Consider the following 19,495-nt stretch of genomic DNA (forward strand, 5'->3'; position numbering starts at 1 on the left):
GTGGGAATGAAGAACACTTCAGGAGAAGCCTACATCTTGTATAATCCAGCTGGAAATTCAAGGCAAATCGTGTTCACCACCATGCCTTCATCAATTCTGTGTTTTCTCCTGTATAGCTGAATTCTCTTTTTGGTCATTGATTCAATGTTTGAACAAAGTTTTTAACTTAGTTTTACAATTAGGGCAGTGTGCTACTGCTGTCTTGCTATGTTTAGAATATATTCTGATGTATTCCTCCTCTCAGGAATTACCTTTAATGTGCACTCTGTTTTAGTGAAATATTGTCAGTAGCTAGTTTAAAAACGTTTATGTCAAATAATGTATCATCTTATCAAAGATAGGTATATACCTATAACCAGATTTCTGTTTTGCAATCAAGCCTAACAATGAAGTTAATGAAGAAAAAAAAAGTCACTTAAGTGGTGCTCTTATTAATTTTACCTTTATTGGACTAAAGTGCTTGTCATTTGTATAAATGATGAGAACAGTTGTCCACGTGACCATGGTGCGTATATCTAGAATTCTAAGATCAGATCCATACATATTTCTAGTCAGTGTGTAGAAGAACAACTATTAATTTATTATAATAACTTGAATGACTTGATAATGTACAATAAGAAAAAAATAGAAAGCAGCCCATGCTTAGCAAGTTCATGTTGAGATAGAAGTATAAGACTTAAAAAGCATGCAACAGATTCACTGGTATTTCAGCCTATTTCAGGGGCAATCTACCTGACTCAAAGCTTTTTCATCTGGCATATTCTCTGTACTGTGACATGCTGCAGTGTATTGTTAATCATCCTCAAGACTGCTCTTGGTGGCTAACCTCTAACCTTTGTCATTAGCCTCTTAACTCAGTTCTGTCAGTAAATATCCCACCAAGGTTTGAATTTGTAATTCTCCATAACCTGAAATGGAGTCACTGTTCTTGGCCTCAGATTTTACCATCTCCATGTGGATGTTAGGCTTTTCTACAAATGTTGCATAATAAAAGTTGTTTCAATGTGTTACTGAGTCAGAAGATAGAAACTACATGGAATAGTTCTGCTGCCAGGATTTTCTCTAGTGTGAGTTTGACCTCAGTGGGATATTCCTTGGAAGATCTGGTTTTGTGAGCAAATGAGTTTGGAATAAGAGGTGCAATATTCTCAAAGAGCATTGATATCTTTTACTGCTTCAGTGGGATTATTGCTTGCTCTTTTGGGGCACATAGTGGTCTTCTGTATCTATGAAATTTTTAAGAAAAAAATTTACTGTGATATTTTTCAACAAACCATTCTTTTGGCTTAACTCCCTACATATTAAGAGCATAAACCAATAGAGTGCTATGTATTTCCTTCAAGATAACCCCAAATGCTAATCCCTTGTTGAAGCAAAAGTATTCACTGACATTCTTGTGGACTGAAAATGAAAGGTGAAATTTTGAAGCATTCTTGAAAGTGACTGTTATCTCTAATCAGACCCTTACCACTAGAATTTAAAATAAAAATATCTAAATAAAAATCCTCAAATGATTAGTTTTATGTAATGATGAAAACTGTGTAACATCAGAAAGCACAATTGGTGGAACCTTTCTCAACATTCTTTCTGACACCAGTGGAAGACAGTTGATGAGGGGAGATGGCAAAGTCATGATGTGCTGCTGCACAGCCATGTTCAGTTCCTCTTTTGCATTATTTCCAAGAGAGTAAAAGGTTTGTTTACTCTCTGCCTATCTGTGTTCAAACAAATATAAGGGGACAGATTTGTCAAAATTCACTGTCCAGGTGTGAAGAGAGACTACTATGTAGATTTTTCTTTCTTTGTATTTGCTTTGATTAGAACATCTCTGCAGCTGGGGGTCAAAAAAGGTGGAATTGGACTTTCAGTTCTTTAGGAAGAAAAGTCAGAGGATGGAACAAAATCTGTTATTTTCCATGTTAAATGAAAGCAGGGTTTATGGATACAGTAAAATATAATATTCTAGTGAGTGTGTTGTATAGAGAAACAAACACCCTTTCAGATACACACAAAAATAGGAATTTAAAACCAGAAGGTATGTCTTTTTAAGTTAAAAACTATGACAAATTCATACTAGCATTGTTTTAATTGGTTTGCCTGTGATTTAAAAGTCCTGATGTCATACTTGCAAGTAGCACAGGTTTTGTGTTTTATTTTGTTTTTATCTGATGCTTAAAAAAACAAAAAGAAAAACAGGGAAAAGCAGAGAAGAGTCTGTACTTAGTCTTTATATTGTATAGCATGTGGAAGTAGAGTTTTTAAAACCCCAAATTCAGAAAGATAGTGGCCTATTTACAAACTTCTGTTATTATTTAGCCATCTAGGTCATGTTTTGTGTTGCAAGTGTCATACAAAATGTATTTTAAACATAGCAGAATTTCTTAAAGGAAAATGCATAACAGCAAAAACACTTCTTGAGTTTCAGATGCTTTTCAGTTGCTGCTGTGGGAGTGCATGCTAAAAGCTTGTTTAAACTGGAATGATTTGTTGCTGTTTAGTCTCTCCCTCTTCTGAGCCTCTCACTCTTCATTTCAGTCATTCTACTTAAAGTTTTAAGTAAAAGAAGTGAATTTTAGTAATCACGTGAAAGTCAAAACTAAATTAGAAAGTGCTTTGCAAACTTAACTGGTAACTCTCACTGGTGTCATTCTTTCCATTTTTTATATATGCTGGTGTCTTTTACGTTAAAGTAAACTTTGCAGTAAAGAAGGAAACAATATAATCAACTTCATGTGTCAATTTGCACAGTACTGAGTGTCTGAAAAATCACAGTTCAAACTATTTATTTTGTCACTTTCTAACATTAAATGGATGTTGCACTTCTAGCAAAGTCTAACTATAAATCAATAAATACCTGGTATGGTGATAGCCCCTTCTTAAAAATTCTGATTACATTTGTATGAACAAAAAATAAATGAGCTTTATAATCTTTTGTCTCTGGCTACACAAAATCACAGAGCTGGAATGTTCTTATATCGCCAAGGTTTAATTGTTTGTTTAGTGTTATGTATGACTAAAATAGTCATGATTAAATTGTTTGGAGTTTTGGTTGGGACCTGGTTCCAAATAAATCCATGATATTTATGTAAACTGACCTAGCCTTGAAATCTCATGTAACCATCTGCCTTATAAGATTTCCAGTATCTGATTGTTTGTGTCTGAATATTTGACTGTACTGGTAAGTTCTGCGTATCTGGCTGAAAAGAGATTTGGTTAAAAAATGGAAAAATGGCACTGGAATTCTTGGGAAGACATTATTGTTCACACTGATAGATGAAATCTTAATGTCTTGCCTATCCACTCTGGAATTTTTCTTCTTTTAACAGTGAATAAGATTTGCTTTATCTCAAAGGCAAAACCCCTCTGTGCTGTTTCTTTAAAATTGTCATTTTATTTTGATTTCTAGTGCAATAGAAAGACTCTCTAAACTGAGCACTGCATTCCATTGCAGAATTTTAAAAAACAAAGTATATATAAGCTAAACATAAAAGAGAACAACCTTCTGTGTCAGGCTGAGAGTCTTTTACATTAACTTTGCTGATGTAGTAATCACTACAGCAGTCAGCCTGTGAGTAATTTTTCCTCTTGTGACTTCCTTTAAATTATGAACTTGCTTTTACTTATTTTATTTCTGCCATCACATTTTGCGTACATTTTACCTGAAGGCAAGTATATCATCAAAGATACCGAGTTTCAAGAATGTGGACACTAAACATTCAATGATGTTGCACGAATGCATGTGGAGAGGGGTTCTCTTGATGAATGTAGGCTCTTTATTCCTATGCTGTGGTGGGTTTTTGGTTTTTTCCTCATTATTACAGCAATTAGTTCTGAGTGTAACAAAACTTCTCACTGCTCATTGTTGGAGTTTTAGCTGTCCAGTAAAAAGGGAGGAGGTAAAATTTCTCTGCAGTTCCTAGGGTGGCCTGATTGGTGGTATCTTCAAATGAGTGAAGCATTGCCTAAGGGAGAGAGAGGGAGGTACAGACTTCTGTGGAGTTTGACAAAAGAGCCCTAATCTTTTCTAGAGTGCCACCTGGCAAAGAAACAGAATGAATCCTGTAATCATTTGATTAACATTTATTCTAAATAGAAATACAGGAGTATTCAATAAACATTTTTCTGATAAAATGTCCCCCACCGAGACACATAACAAATCACTTAATCAAAATGAAATGTTAAATTAAGTTAAATGTTGTTAGGTCTTTATACCTGCTGAGAATCTAGATTAAAATAATTTCTCACCAAGTGTAGCTGGGTGTGCCATCTCCTTGCTGAGACATCAAACCAATATTCACAGGTGGGAATAGCATTCCTAGGAGTGTTCCACAGTGTATTACTTGGATATTAGGATATTAGCTGTTAGGGCCCTGTGGTGAGCAATCAGTTTTTCCTTTTCTTACCTCACAGAGATAATGGGAAGTGTTTTATTGGAGAAACATGTGGTGCAGCTTTCCCTTCTATGTGGCTATGACAGCACTCTATTTCAGCCTGCCTTCTGTCATTCTAGAGGGAATCTCTGAAGATGTTTTGCTGAATGTTTCCAGTTCAGCCAGCTGCACTCATTTTGTGCATGTATGTCACTGCCACGAGGGGATTGATAGATGTGAGTGGTGACTGGATCTCACTGCTTATTCATGTCTTCAATTATATGTGTTGACTGTTTGATTTTATTTTTTTTTTTTTTAATGAGAGAAAGGTTTGAAAAGGAGAGAAATTAAAATTACAACAAAATTCAATCAGGCAGACACTGAAATTGCATTTTATTTGGCAGTTTGTTGGTCTGGTTTAACAATGAGTTGTTGTTCTTTGATGACAAAACTTGGCATTTCTGAATTTTTACTCTATAAACAAATGATTGCATTTCCCCAAAAGCACATGTAGATATTTAGATGTTTTTAATAGTCAAATGGTTGCAAATTATTAAAGGGAATTTCATTTTTATTGCTTTTTATTGAAATGGTTGAGGAAATTCTGTCATTGCCATCAGTGTTTTTAGTACTTGCTGTGGCACTTTTCCACAAAAATAATTACACCCTTGGTGAGGTTTTTACAGGCTTGGAAATCTTGGAGTTGAGAGCACATTTCTTCTGTACTGTGTTTCTCTTTCTAAAGACATAGTTTGGCACAATTATGAAAATCCTCTTTTCAGATTTTATAGTAGTCTTGAATTGAAATGAAAGATGGGGTTGGTGGGGTTTTTTTTGTGTGTGCAATTGTTCTTAGTTTTTTAATTCATGTTAGAATGAAAGAATTTCCAGTTGTGGAGACAGCATTAAAAACTAGAACATTTTGTCCACTAGAAACAAGTGGGGACAGCTGCTTAAAAGCCTATTCATTATCAACAAGTTTTTAGTGTTTTGTTTTCTGCTCATTTCTGATGCAGCTGTTCTTTTAGATTTTTCAATAACTGAATTGAATTAGTTTATTCTCTTTTTTTCATCACATGTAAACACTTTATCCATTGGATTAAAATAGGTAAGATTAGGCAAAGATGAAGATGAAAAAAAATGCAAATTGCTCTTTCAGGCAAGGGGAAAAGGTGACTATTTCCATTTGAAGTCACATTTGATCTCTGTCCGTATTTATTCCAAGTCCTTTACGAAAAGATTAATGGGGTCCAGTAAGAGGCATTTGTGTTGAATTTGTTTATTAAAGTTACAACCTTTGCAAGACAGTGACAGGGAATTCAAATAAGCTTGTCCTGTTGGTTAATGTCTGTGTGACTACATACAAATGGATTAAGAGGATAAAGGAGAATAAGTTTTCCTTCTTTTAATGTTAGCAATAATTGATTGTTTAAAATGTTCTTTGTTGGTTTAACTGATAATTAGGTTTATTATTTGACATTTGATTAGGTCACAGCCCATAGAACTAAGGAGGCAGATTGTTACTTGGCAGTCCTGGAAATGAGAGAGGATATTCACTACTTGTCTTTTTTTTTCCTGTTTTTTATCTTTCTTTTTCAAGTTTTAAGTTAGATTATATCTTGTTTTGAACACAAAGTAGTGCAGTTAATGAAGTTATGTGAGTCAAGATAAATATTGATCATGTAACCTGGTGAAGTACCTGAATGAGCTGGATTGTAGCAACTAAACCAGGAGAATCTATATTTTTGGTGCCAAGACAACAAATTTGACAGTTACAACATAAAAAAAACATGTAAAAAAGTAAATCATTATGTATGGAAATATTTTCCATGAGTGACACTTACCTTGTCTTATTTTGTTTTAATAGTGAAGTAGGAATTTCTGTGTATTCAGCAGTCACATTTTATGTAAACTGTACTCTGAAAGTGTTCTTCTGTAACTTTGGCAGAAGCAGCTTTATGAATTCACTGTACTAGGTTTGGTCCACTAAGTAATTTTAGTCTGGAATTTGAAACCTTTTCAGTTCTTTAAGAACCTTTTTTTTTTTTTTTTTTTTTTTGGTTGGTTTGGGATCTTTTAAGTTCTCTCCATATAATTGTCTACACAATGCCTGTAATAAATCTCAAGCCTTGATTTGGAAGCATTAAGTTGTTCTATTTAAGCAGGCAAAATACAATTGGACAGAATTGGCCCTTTTTCAGATGCTGTAATGTGAGATAGATATGAATGATGGATATTAATTATTTATGTTATATGTAACAATTTTCAGTAACACTTAGATTTAAAAGCTGCCAAATCTCTCAGAGATTTGCTTTCCAAAAAAAAAGAAATCTCCCCTCCATTCTGGTAGTGATTCAGCATATTGAAAATGAGATTATAGTCAGCAGGGGAGTTCTTGTCCAGAAGTTCTCATTTCCACCACCTTGTTTTTGATTGGTTAATGTTGCTTTTTCAGGGTGGTGCTCCTTGACAGAATTGGGCAATTTCTGTAAAAATGTTTCCTGGTTTCATAATCTGTTAGTGTTCATTACGTTATTGATCTAAACTGCTGAAAATAATGTCTTGGTTCATTTTTTTGTTTGAAGTGGGGACAATGCATAATGGGATCTCTGAATAAGGAATGTATTATACAAACAACAGATATTACTGTCTTCCTTTGAGAATGTTTTCAGACTAATTTTGATGGGAACACCTTTCACCAGATGGATATAGAAGATTCTGAGAAAATATTAGAAGTTTCTTGACTAGCAGACTCATGACTCAGTTGACTTGTTCTGGCACATGTCAGAATCACAGGAAGTGCTTGGACAATGAGCTTACAATTTGTGGTTAGAACCTCACCTACAATGGGTGTTTGTGAGTAAGGAGACTGTCCTTTTGCACTTTGTACAGCACTCCTAATGTCAGGGTCTGTATGGGAGGGTATATATGTGTGAAATAAATCTGGCTTTTCTGATATTTTGTGACTATAAAGAGCCAGAAAAACAAGAACGAATTATTATTATTGCCTCTGAAAAATTGTTACAGTGAGTTCCTTTGTGTAGATCTATTTTTTTTTTCCCAATCAGGTTCTATACAGTTCGTTACAGAGAAAAAGGTAAAGACAAGAAATGGGTTTTTCAGCTCTGCCCAGCTACAGAGACAGTGATTGACAATCTGAAGCCAAACACACCTTATGAATTTGGAGTTAAAGACAATGCAGAGGATAGTATTTGGAGCAAGACTTTGAATCATAAGACAGTTCTCTCTAGTAAGTATTTGATAATAGTTAATCAAATAGCTGCTGATTTTGACAGTATTTTTTCCTCTATTATGATATTACTTAGAGTAAGCTACTGATCAAGTTTTTATTGATTAAATGCCATCCATCATGCCCCTAAAAATTCTTTTAGAAATTGCTGAAACTAGAAATATTTTGATTTTGAAAAACTGCCACCTAGTCTTCTGAAAGGTGTTCTCTTGTGATTGCAAACAGGGGATCTGCTGCAGGTTGGTAGAATTCTAACAGTGTTTAGTACAGATACCCATCAAGTGTTGAGTATGAATATTTATACTTATGACTGGATTCTAAGCTTTTCCTTTGGCCATGAATAATAAGATGATCAAGTAATGAACTAATCCATCAACCATAATCCAACAATTAATTTAATTTCTTCAATCAATTAATATGAGTGATTGAAATTATTAGCATTGTTTGAATCTTCTTTTACACCTGCCTTTACATTGAAGCTGGTTTTCAAGCTAGACAGGACTGTCCTGCCTCAATGGGCCTTTTATGACTCCACTCAAAAGTTGAATTTGAAGTTTATTTTCAATCAAAGTATCATATGGATCATGTCTGAAGCATGCAGTGTCAGGAATCCTTTTGTTTGTGTTTTCATGGAGGCAGTGTATAACACCTCTGGCTGGCTCTGTCACATTTTAAGGTTCTCCTCTGAAGTCCCAAGATAATGTAGGAAAAGTGATGTCAAATTAGCCCTTATAAAAGCAAGTACTGCTGAAAGAATCACTTGTGCCAGTAGAGAAAATAGGCATCAAAAGAGCAGAGTTTTCTTCCTTTTAATGAGAAGAGAGGACTTAACAGAGCTTATCCAATTTGATTTATTTTCCTCAAACATTTGTATAAGGGTATTTTGAAACATGAAGTTGGTCAGAAGATGCTGCAAACTCCTATGTTTAGTATTGATAGCTTGACTCTATATATGAAGAATGGGAATTCTCATCAGAGACTCTTATTCATATGAGATGTCCAGGTGATATTTAATTTGGACTTCAGCTTTGACTTCCAGGTGAGTTACAGAGCTCATATACTTGAGGATAATGGAGGGGAGCAGTATGATGGCTTGTAACACTGGGAAAATCTTCATGCTCCCTAATAAAGAGCTTTACTGGCCATCATTATAAAATACAAAGCCTTGAAGCACCTGCCCAGTGTCCATAGAGTCCATAGTGTCCATAGACTGTTTTAACAGTCCAGAATAATGCCAGTGCTATACCATGAGATGAAAGAGGATAATGGTGGTAGCCTTTTCCCATACCTGATTCACAAAAAGCTCTGCTTTGCAGCCTTACAGATATCTTACCAAGTAGGTTTTTTTTGTATTTCAAACATCTTGAAGCCATCGTAGAGCAAGTGATGAAATATATTTCAGCACTTAGAATGAGGGAGTGATGAGTGCAACTTACTACTTGTTCAAGACTGATGAAAACATTGCCAAATTTTCTATATAATGTATTTCTAAATGGTGTTTCTTACAGACATCTTACATTTTTAGTAGGTCAGGAGAATCATTCTTGTAAGTTTATGGAAACCCACTGACTTTGGTTGAAAGATTATTTCTTGTAAGAGTTCATATTCTATTTGTATAAGATTTCTTTTGTCTACAGTGTAGACTTATGTATTCAGTGGATGCTTCTGCATCAGCTAAATCCAGGGAGCTTGTGATTACCCTGTGTGTCTACATTCTGGTCTATTGATAAAGAATCTTATAATCAGGAAATTGTCAGCACTTTCAAGTTCAAGCCGTTCATATTTTTAGTGTATAGCAGGTAGATACTAAAAATGTGGGCAGTAAACAGATTCTATATTTATAATAAATGTATATTTATTATAAATAAAGTTTATCAACCAGCTCAGACACTTCTTTTCTGTGCTAATTTCCTGTTCTACACCAACTCAAGTTTTTCTCATATAGGAGAAGCATCTCAACCTAAACCAAACATCCTTCACTGTCAATGTTCTTTTTCCCACTGAAGATTATATCAATTACCTGAAGCTGAGAGTTCTTTTGCATGTTCCTGGATTTGTTGAATCCACAGGCCAAATTTTTGTTATATACTAAACATGTTGGGAGGAGTTGGGAGGAGAATCTGCTTTTAATTCATTATTTGAGAACACATGAAAGGCATGGCAAAAGTTCAGCATTTATTTAACTGATTTTTTTCAGAAGAGATGAATGTAGCTTATTTCAGACCATCTTACCATGATTTTCTCATGAAATCAGTGTGAAAATTCTGACAGTTTTGCCTTGAATTCTGGCCAATACTAAGTCCTGTTCTTCAGAAGTATGAAGCACTTTGAAAGACTTTTTTCCAACTTAAATGCATCTCAATTGATATTTCTTTAGTGTTTAAATTTTTTTTCTGCTTCTCATCTGTTTTGGATGGAATTTGAAAAAACATGATAACATGTAGTTTGACTCTTGTTTGCATACCCATTGTTGCAAAGGCAACAGAAAAGTGTAAAGCTGTGTAAAGTGTAAAAGGGGAAGATACAGAGCATCATGCTAGACCAGAATAGGTGCTAAACAGAACTGTTTCTTGACTTACTCAACAGCTGCATCACAAGAAACTTCTAATATTTAAAAGCAAAGAGGAAAGCCTAAGAGAAAAAAATTCAGAGTTTAAATTGGAGATTTGTTCATACACTGAGATAAATAAAACCATAAACAGAACAAGAAGAATACATTTCAGTTACTTGCTGTCAAAATGGCAAGAGAAGGCCTTGCAGGTGTATTAATGGATCTGGAGACACAAGACAAAAATATTTTTTACTTGTTTTTATACAGGCTTTTATTTAAGCCTCCTAATTTTCCTAGTTGATGAAAAAGGTGAATACAATTAGTTTGCTTTGCTTTGGACAAAACAAAAAATTAATTCTGTGTATTTATTTATCAAAACAGGTAAAAAAGTAAATGGACAACTCCAGAATATGTACAAGTTGGTACCTAATTCCCAAACACAGGTATGCAAAATAGTCTCTTTTCTTACCTGATTCATGTTTCATATGATCAGATTTTGAATTCTCTGTTAGTCTTCAGTGAGAAAGAATTGCAAACTGCCCTTATAGAAAACAATCTGTTGAATGCACTGTATGGAAAATGTTTAAATATGTTGATGGACAAAATAATTGAGAGCTGTAACTGAGATGATTACATACATTTACTCCAACCTATCAAAAACTAATCTAATGGTTTCCATGTGTAGATTCCAAACTTTAAAGTTTCTTATTCCTTTGTAGTAGTCAGGTTTGTTAACCTGTGATATTTGTTGTGATCAGTGAACTTTGGGATAACTTGATGATGTGATTTTATAGATTAATTTTGTATATACTCAGGTCTCCTAAATTAGTCATCCCACTGAATTCACTGATAGTTCCCATATGTGAAGCAAGTGTTTGCAGAACCAGAGGAAGTTTAATCAAGTTTCTTAGGCTTTCCTTCAAATCCTTTTATGTGGCATGGTAGAATTTTTACAATTTCATTTTAAAAATTGATGATTTTTACAAATAAATGAAGATTTTTTTAATTTTCTTTCCCCCACCAGACTTTTTCCATAAACATTCTCATACAAGCATGGATGGATTTCATTTGTTTACGAATTCCTGTACCCAGATAATTTTTTCTTCCAGGAGCTGAAGCAGAAGTGAAGGCTCTCTAGATCAAGCCTGCTAGTGGGTTTTAATAAAGTGAAAAATATACATTTTAGTCATAACTTCTGAGCATTACCAATTCTGCTATGAGATTAAATCAGTTTCTTTGTATTTCCTTTCCTTGTTCTTTCATCAAAGTGCAAGTTTCAGCATCTAATCTTCTGAAGGATTTTTTTTTTTGTTCTGCTTCTTTTTAGGTTCTTATCACAGTGACAGGCTATGGGATAACTTCCCAAGAAAAGTTGTAGAAATCCTTCTTATTTTTGAGATTTTAGAGGGCTTACTCATGAGTGTTAATTATTAAATAGAATAACCCATTCTTCACATTTGTTTCTGTCTCAAATTTTCCAAATGTTTTCATAGTAGGAAATGGTAATGTATGGTTTCCCATTGTTTTTTATCATATTTCAGAATATTAGGAGTGATCTGTAGTTATCAGACCTGGAATTCCTTTAGGAATCAAACCATAATTAATTAAATACATTTTCTTCTAGGAATAATTAGTTATGCACAGAATCATAGAATCAATGAGGTTGGAAAAGATCTTTAAGTTCCTGAAGTCCAGCTGCTAACCCAGCACCATCACCATGTTTGCTATTAACCCATGCTCTCCAGTACCATATCCATGTATTTTTTTAAAATTTGCAAGCATTTGCATCATTTCCCTGGGCAGTCATTTCCAATGTTTGACACCCCTTTCTGTGAAAATGAGTTTTCCTGATGTCTGAACTAAACATCCCCAGTGCAACTTGAGGCCATGTCCATTAAATTAAGTTAGTAATACTTCAATTATTGGATTACATATGGAGTTACATCAGTATAACTTTTACATTATTGGAAATACACTTATGTCTTGCGTCCATGAGAAAATCTTTTATTTGTGAGTGCTATGAATCCAGTTGGTTAGATATTCAGGAAGGTGCTTATCTCATTATGTTGGTGAAGCCAACTTTACTATTCTCCCCCTTGGTCCCATGAGTGTCTTTAAAGTTACACAGCCCAAGACCAGGTAATTCCTTCTGGGATATGGAGTGCAAGCTGAGTCCTTTGCTTCTCTTAGCAAACCCTGTGTGCCAGAATCCCGACTGCTGCACTGCTTCTGTGCAAGTAGGGTTTCTATTTATGCAGGAGAAGTCCTGAGAAAGTGAGCTAAAACAGTTCTCCAAATATTTGCACAGCTCAAGTATGAAAGGAGGACTAAAGCCAACATCTAGACCTTTTTGTGATCTTCACAGGGCTCAGCTCCAGAGCAGCACTGTTTTATCACCCTCTGCAGAAATATCATGAAAACATACCACTGATTATTCTGAAAATTCTCTTACCATTCTTGCTTTAGTGGTGCAAAAAGCCAAAAAGCAGGGAGTTTACATTGCTCCTTCAGTTTCCACAGCATTAGATAGGGTATGTTTTAGTGGATCAGATAATTTATGCAAAGCCAGAATGAGTGTTATTTAGGCCAAATTTATTTGTTTGTGTTTTATTTTACTCCAAAGACTCAACTGACTCATATCAACATGGTCCTAACTCTTCTCTGTAAGGACATTTTTAAAGGCTGTTTATTAAAACAATGTTACCAGCCCATCTAGTCATTCTGCTCTTTCAACATCAGTCACATCATCTTGTGTTTCTTTTGGCAGTTTCATCCTTTAAGTTTGTCTAAGCTCCTGGGGCTGTGTGAGCAGCAACTAATGAAAGAGTGGAAGAAAAGGACTGCTCTAGAAATGGTCATTCTTCTTCCCTTCATAAACAATGGGTAGTGGTAGGGCAGAGAAAATGCAACAGAAATTTATTGCCTGTTCTGTCTGGCTAAGTTCCTCTAATTTCATAATGTCAGCCTGGAAGGTGGGATCCTCCCCAATTTTTCCAGCCAAAAAGGACTCTTAGCTTCTACCATTTGTTAAACTCTAGAAGGAAATATTCCTGCTTTTCCAAACCTTATTCAGTCCAGACTGTGCATGATCCTTCCTTGAGGAGTCTCTTACGTGCATGCCAGTTAGTTCTGGCTTTTTGAAGGATCAGAATACAGCACAGAAAGAAAGAACAAGTGTCTCTTAAAGTAATGTCGCCACACAGTTTCACAGAACATTTGGGATGTCCTGTAAGAATGTGCTGTATGCATATGGTAAGAAGTGAGATGCCTGACCTGTGGTATAATTTACATTGTTAACTTTCCTCTGAAAATAAGGAATACCTTATTTGCCATCTTCTTTCATGAAGACAACAGTTGTTTTAATTACTAGTGTTTCTAATAGCTATATGCTTTATATTCCCTGTCTGAAAAATATGGTAGATAGTGTCATTCCTACAGATGATGGGCCAATGCTTCCAAAATAGTTTGTGTAAGTAGTAATTATTACTAGACCTAGGAGTATCTAAATTAGTCACTTTGTGGAAACTGAGAAGAAAGCTTTGACAACATGGGTAGATTTCTAGTGCAGCAGTTACACATTTGTGCAGGTGAGCAGTCTAATTAAAGCAGTTGGAGAACATGGATTTCATGTCAATTATTTATTCCTGGCTGAAAATCTACATTTTGAATATATTTAAATGCATTTGAAATTTTTATATTGCTGTCATTGTAGCCATCCATCATTATTCAACAAAGAAAGAATGTTCTTGTCTAGTAAAAAGGCTGATAGTAATTATGATTAGAAGTTCTACAGTAGAGGTTACACAAGGGCTCACTACAACTTCAGAGCTGTTTATTTGATCATAAGGGTTCTGATGAAAATACAATGAAATGAAAACCTTCTTCTAACAAATGTATTCCATCCCATTTGTTAGTCATGTCATTAGGAGGGCTACTTCAAAAGCAGATCATCTGCAACACAATTTTTTTGCTAGCAAACAAAATGGAAGTGTAAAAAAGGAAAAATAAAGAAAGAAGATTATTTCTTTCCTCATAATGATAGTGATTGGAATCTCCTCTTAATTTAAGACCGTGTTCACCAATGGTCCACCATTTGTTTCACCAATGAAAACTGTAATTAGGTAGCAGACAGGAATGGCTTTGATAGAAAAGGTTGCCTCCATCCATTTTCCCAAGGAAAAGTCCATTTTGCTTGTGGAGATTGACCTTATTCCAGCTTCTTAAACTTTGGTATGTGTTTACTATATACCCAACATTGTTTTAAAAGCTTTTCATAAGTATTTAGAATAGAATAAAAATAGCAATGCTTAGGCAAATGATCAGCACTTTGTCATTAAATGCTGACTTTTCATGCAAGTGTTCTTCCACATGAAGTAGACCAGATGTCATAAAGTGCAAAATTAACATTATCTGATTCTGATTTGAGCAGAATGTGTTTAGCATGAAAGGTGATGTTGGAGTTATTTTCTTTGTTGTAACTTAAATATAACTAAAAATCCCCTTTTAATGTATTTAGCATTTTTATGTTAGTATTACAGTCTACCTTCTCTCATCACTTGAGTGTATTATTAAGCTTTCAGAATTTTTTTTATAGTTCTTATCTTTTTTATCAGCTGTTTTCTTTTAATTATTGTGGGGTCCATTCATATATTCCTCTTTCTTTTTTTTTTTTTTTTTTTTTTTGGTATCAATATAATTGGATAATAACATTTAGACAAGATGTAATCTGAGTCAAGGAGAAATGGACAGCATAAAAGTCCAGCTATTTAGCATAAAAATGTAAGAATCATGTGAGTGGCTGACCACTTGTGCTTTGGAAAAAAATTCCACTGCATACAATTATTCTGAGTTAATCTACTGTAATCAGGCTATTCACCCAAGAGTGCTGATGGTTTACAAATGTGCATGTGGTTCTGGAAAATTTATGTTCTAAATATAGTATTCCTGAGAATATATTTGTTTCCTGCACCCAAATTGTAATTGCATATGTTTCAGATGTTTTGCTGTAGTTACATTTCAGCTTTTCTTAACATTCTGAACTACTCCCTAGTGAGTGGTCCAGAGATACTTAAGAGAAAAAAAAGAATTTGAGTTTCCTTAGATGTCAAATGCTGTGTTTTTATTAAGCAAAACATCTGAAGCTGATAGAAGGGGATCAAAATGTAATATTACCACATTAGCCTGTGGGAACTGAAGCAATAGCTCAACCATCAAGGACCAGGGCCAAAGACATATCCAGTGTTAACTTGGGATAGATGTGGTATTGGATTAGAACCCTCTATTTTTATTACTCAGTTCAATTACTATTATGGCAATTTTCCTAAGGTGCTATTTTATCTTTTTTTCCTCTTTTTTTCAGATTATACTGAGTGATAATAAGAAGTTGGTCCCTGTCACAATAATCAAACAAAGTAAGTTTGTGTACTTTTAAAAATTTATACTTATACTCTGAAAGAGTAACTTGAGATTAAAGTGTCAGGGAAATGGGATGTCCTACAGCTGGCCCTACAATGACATAAGCATAGAATGTCAGTATCACAAAAATTGCTGTGCCAGGGAAAAGAGGGGCACAACTAGGAGACAATGTAGAAGAAACACAGTTTGCAGTCTCTTAAACTGGATGTAAACACTGAGAAGATTAGGATGGTGTCCTCATATGCAAATATTGAGGAAAGGTTTTTAGAATGCTGAGGTTTGTTTCAGGTGTGGTTTTGTTTCTTACTCCCATGGGGATTTTTTAAATTGGCTTCTAATATCTCTGTATTGTCTCCACAGTTATTCAAAATCGGACACAGGCAAAAGCACCCGATAGTTCTTCTCTCCCAGGAGCAATATTAGGTGACTGGAAGATATTTTTATTATTTCTCTTAACCCCTGATTGAAACTTAGAATTGTGCAAATGCTTTTAATTTTCTTGATCTTATTAGTTTTTCCTTGCATATCAAGGGGCATTTTGCAGCTGGTGAAAACAATGTTTGTTGCATTTTATGGTGGTACAGATGGTTCAAGAATGTTGTAGCTTAAGTGAAATAGAATCATTTTCTTTTCATTGTATTTGAAAGAAGACTCTGTCACTGTTTAAGTCAAAGAGTTGTTTCATACTTCAAATGGAGTCTATGACAAAGATCTTGTTGAGATGAGGGATTGTTCTTACTGGGCTTTTAAGGTAGCACAAGTACCATCACATCTACAGTCACGAACCTGATATATTAAACTACAGAAATCTTGCAATTAGAGGTTGATGTTAGATTTTGGAGCATCACTGTTTCCCTCCAAGCCATTTCAGTGCTATATGTTCTTATTTCACGTATAAGAATATGCAATATTGGGCTTAGAACATAAAAGCAGGGAAAGTTCTGTCATACACATTCTGTCTGCACAGTGTGGTCTGCCTGAAATTGCCATGAAAGCCTCACCTCATCATAGACCTTGTGACCAATTTATTCCTGGATTTATTGTTCAGTCCTTTATATATGGAAATATTTTCTATGGCTGTATAACTTTGGCTCAAGTTTTCTCTGTGTGAGTTTCTGTGTATTGGTGTGAGTCAAACACACACATGCTAGCTCAGTCTGGTGTTGAGCCTGCTTGGCCCACCAGACAGAACCTATCCCAGTATCTGTGATATCCTGCAGTATTCCAGGGTTGTGTGTTTCAGTCTGGAATGGTTTCCCACTCTGATAAATCATGAATGGTGGTGATGGAAGGAGTGGTATAAAAGGGAAATAGCACAAAATGGGAGAGATAATTATGGAATGGAACAAAGGCACTTCCCAGATATTCACACTAAACCACTAAAGTGGTTCAGTAGTAGTTGCTCACATATCTCAGAGAGCAGACTGTGTGATTTCATGTCTTCTGGAATTAATGGCACTCATCTTTCTCTCTAGTGCACCTTATTGTTCCAGGTCTCAATGAAAGTCAGCAAAAACTTCCTCCTCTCCTGACAATAGATGACATACCTCAAGCATCCAGGAAAAAACTGGGTAAGCAGAAATTCTAGACGAATGAAAAATGCTGAAAACCATTTTGCACTGTGGAAATAATGATTCCTAAGCCATTAAATCCTTGCCATAAATTTTATTTTTAAAGTATATTTTAATGAACAAAACAAAACAAAAAATGCATGTCTTTAACATAGCTTATAGTGATTGTGCATTGGAAGCCCAATGAGGTCCTAAAGGAGCTCAGCCATCCACATTTATCCATGTTGGCTTAGTCAGTCAAACTGAAGTGGGACAGAAATAAATCTGTGGTAAAAGAGAGCAGATATATCTTTGTAATTACTCTCTAATGTCTGTTCTTTTAGCTAAGAATGAAACTGGAGTATGGCCTGCTGAATCCAAAACACCAGAAGTTCAAGAAATCTCTCCACAGTCCCTTCCAGGTAATGAAAATTCTGTTTTTAGAAACTCTGTGGAATATCTTTGCCAAATATATAAACTAAAATTAAACCCATCTTTGTGCTGCTTAATCTACAGTTAAAATAGTAGTTGGAAAACAGGAGGATAATGGCTGAATTAGCAAGGAATGGTAATGTGAATCTAATTTTGAATGAAAGTTTCAGGTGATATAATTGTTATAAATTGTGTATAAAACTACTTAGAATTAGAACCATACTTTGTGGTGTGATGGATGTCTTGAAATTGTTAAAAATGGCAAAATGAGGTTTTTTGTGCAACACAGAGTGTTTTATGAATTGGTGTGAGAAGTACAGTCATATATTTTACCGTTTTCAGTCTGGGAGGGAGTATTGAAAAGAGCTGAATTGTTCAGAGTCAAATGATGAAGATTAACTTTTCACCCACCTTTTTGACCCACATTTCAGAATTGTTTAGCAAGGCATATGCCTATCTTCATTTTCTATAGTCTGGCTCTAACTGGGTCTGAAGTCTTGACTCTGCTGCCAAAAGCGACAATAGCTGGCTTCTGCCAACTCCTTTGCTGAAAAAAATAAGGATGCATGAACAGTGGGGAGAATTAAAAATTAAAAAGGTATTTGAGAAAATAATGACCAAAGGTTTGCTTTGGTTTGTTTAGATGTATTGTGTGATCTTGCTGACATTACTTTCTTCTATCTGTCAAATCATTCCTGTCTGAATGAAGTGGTGTAGCATGTGGTTTCTTTGAATTCACACAATTCAGGCAGATACTGCCTTTGAATATAATTGTGCTTATTTTTTTTCCTTAAGCATATTAAAAAATGCTTAACTTCATCATACCATCTTAGTCTTTAAAAAAAACCCCAGAGTAAAAAACCCTCCCATGAAATATATAGGGAGTTAAAAGGTGTAAAGAAATGCAGCAATATCATGTAATCATTGACAGCAATCTTTCAGACTAACTGATCCATCTTTTCTTCTTCTGTGAAAATGTTAAACCTTTATTTTCTACTCAATAGATATTGCCAAATTCTACTTTAAACCATTCCTTCTTTTCTGCAAACCTTAATATGGATGTCTCTTTTCTGTTCATCCTAAATATTGAGAGAAAAAATGATGGCTCTTCACAAAAATTTATTATCAAAGAATGCATTGAAAATATGTGGATCATTTTTAGAAAACTGTAAGGAGTCTTTTTAGGCTGTTTGGTTTGTTTTCTCTTACAGTTCATGGTCTCTTATGGAATTAAAATTTTTTATTATGTTACTAGATTATTTACTTTGTTTAAGTAACTGCTGTTTAAGAACTGACAATCTGGAAGCATACTTTCTAGAATTTTGCCATTTTTTGTGAAAGTGAGAACTGAATACATTTATATAGTTGGTTCTCCATCAGAATCCATGTCCTCAAATCCCAGCCCTCTAGCTTGCATTCCTCTTATCAAAATGTATCATTCCTTGTTGATGGAAGGTATTGGTCAGTCAGCTAAAGAATGTGAAATGTGCAGCTGGGGAGGAGAGCATTGGTTTATCCCATTTCCTTTCCTTTGTGTTCTGTAACTATATTTATGTACCAGCATGTAGAATTTCTAACCATAAACATTGTCATATCTAGACAGGGCACAGGATTGTATGTTTGTGAAGTTGGATAGTGTTTCATTATACTGGTAATAATTGGCAAGTTCTTATTGCAGCTAAATACATTCTTATTGCTCTCACACTGAAATACTCAGAATAATTTTCATTTTCCATTTCGAGCTTCCATGGTGGTTTTGCTTCTGTGCCTTTTTTTTTCCTGTGGTGACCATTTCTTTCAGATATTATTTGTTGATCTCAACACCAGTGCTTCATGTTAAAGTAAGAGTATATCACACTCCATTATGGTTACAGTTAAAAAAGAAAAAAAAAAGGAAGTCAGAAAACCTGGGAAATGAAAGGGAATC

The 19,495-nt window shown here is 34.7% G+C and overlaps 1 protein-coding gene across 35 annotated transcripts in view; it reads left to right on the top strand.

Annotated features, from left to right (window-relative positions):
* The window catches only part of ABI3BP (ABI family member 3 binding protein), a gene marked incomplete at its 3' end in the record, with an annotated part of 130,275 nt that overhangs the window by 33,494 nt on the left and 77,286 nt on the right, over positions 1-19,495 (top strand). For all 35 annotated transcript variants that reach the window (XM_079302282.1, XM_079302286.1, XM_079302291.1 and 32 more), the window contains exons 5-10: positions 7,439-7,620; positions 10,553-10,614; positions 15,531-15,582; positions 15,947-16,009; positions 17,062-17,157; positions 17,481-17,558. In XM_079302282.1, the coding sequence (XP_079158408.1) occupies positions 7,439-7,620; positions 10,553-10,614; positions 15,531-15,582; positions 15,947-16,009; positions 17,062-17,157; positions 17,481-17,558 (533 nt within the window). The remainder of the gene's footprint in view (positions 1-7,438; positions 7,621-10,552; positions 10,615-15,530; positions 15,583-15,946; positions 16,010-17,061; positions 17,158-17,480; positions 17,559-19,495) is intronic.

This window comes from Erithacus rubecula (genome assembly GCF_903797595.1).
Source record: "Erithacus rubecula genome assembly, chromosome: 1".
NCBI classification, from domain to species: Eukaryota; Metazoa; Chordata; class Aves; order Passeriformes; family Muscicapidae; genus Erithacus; species Erithacus rubecula.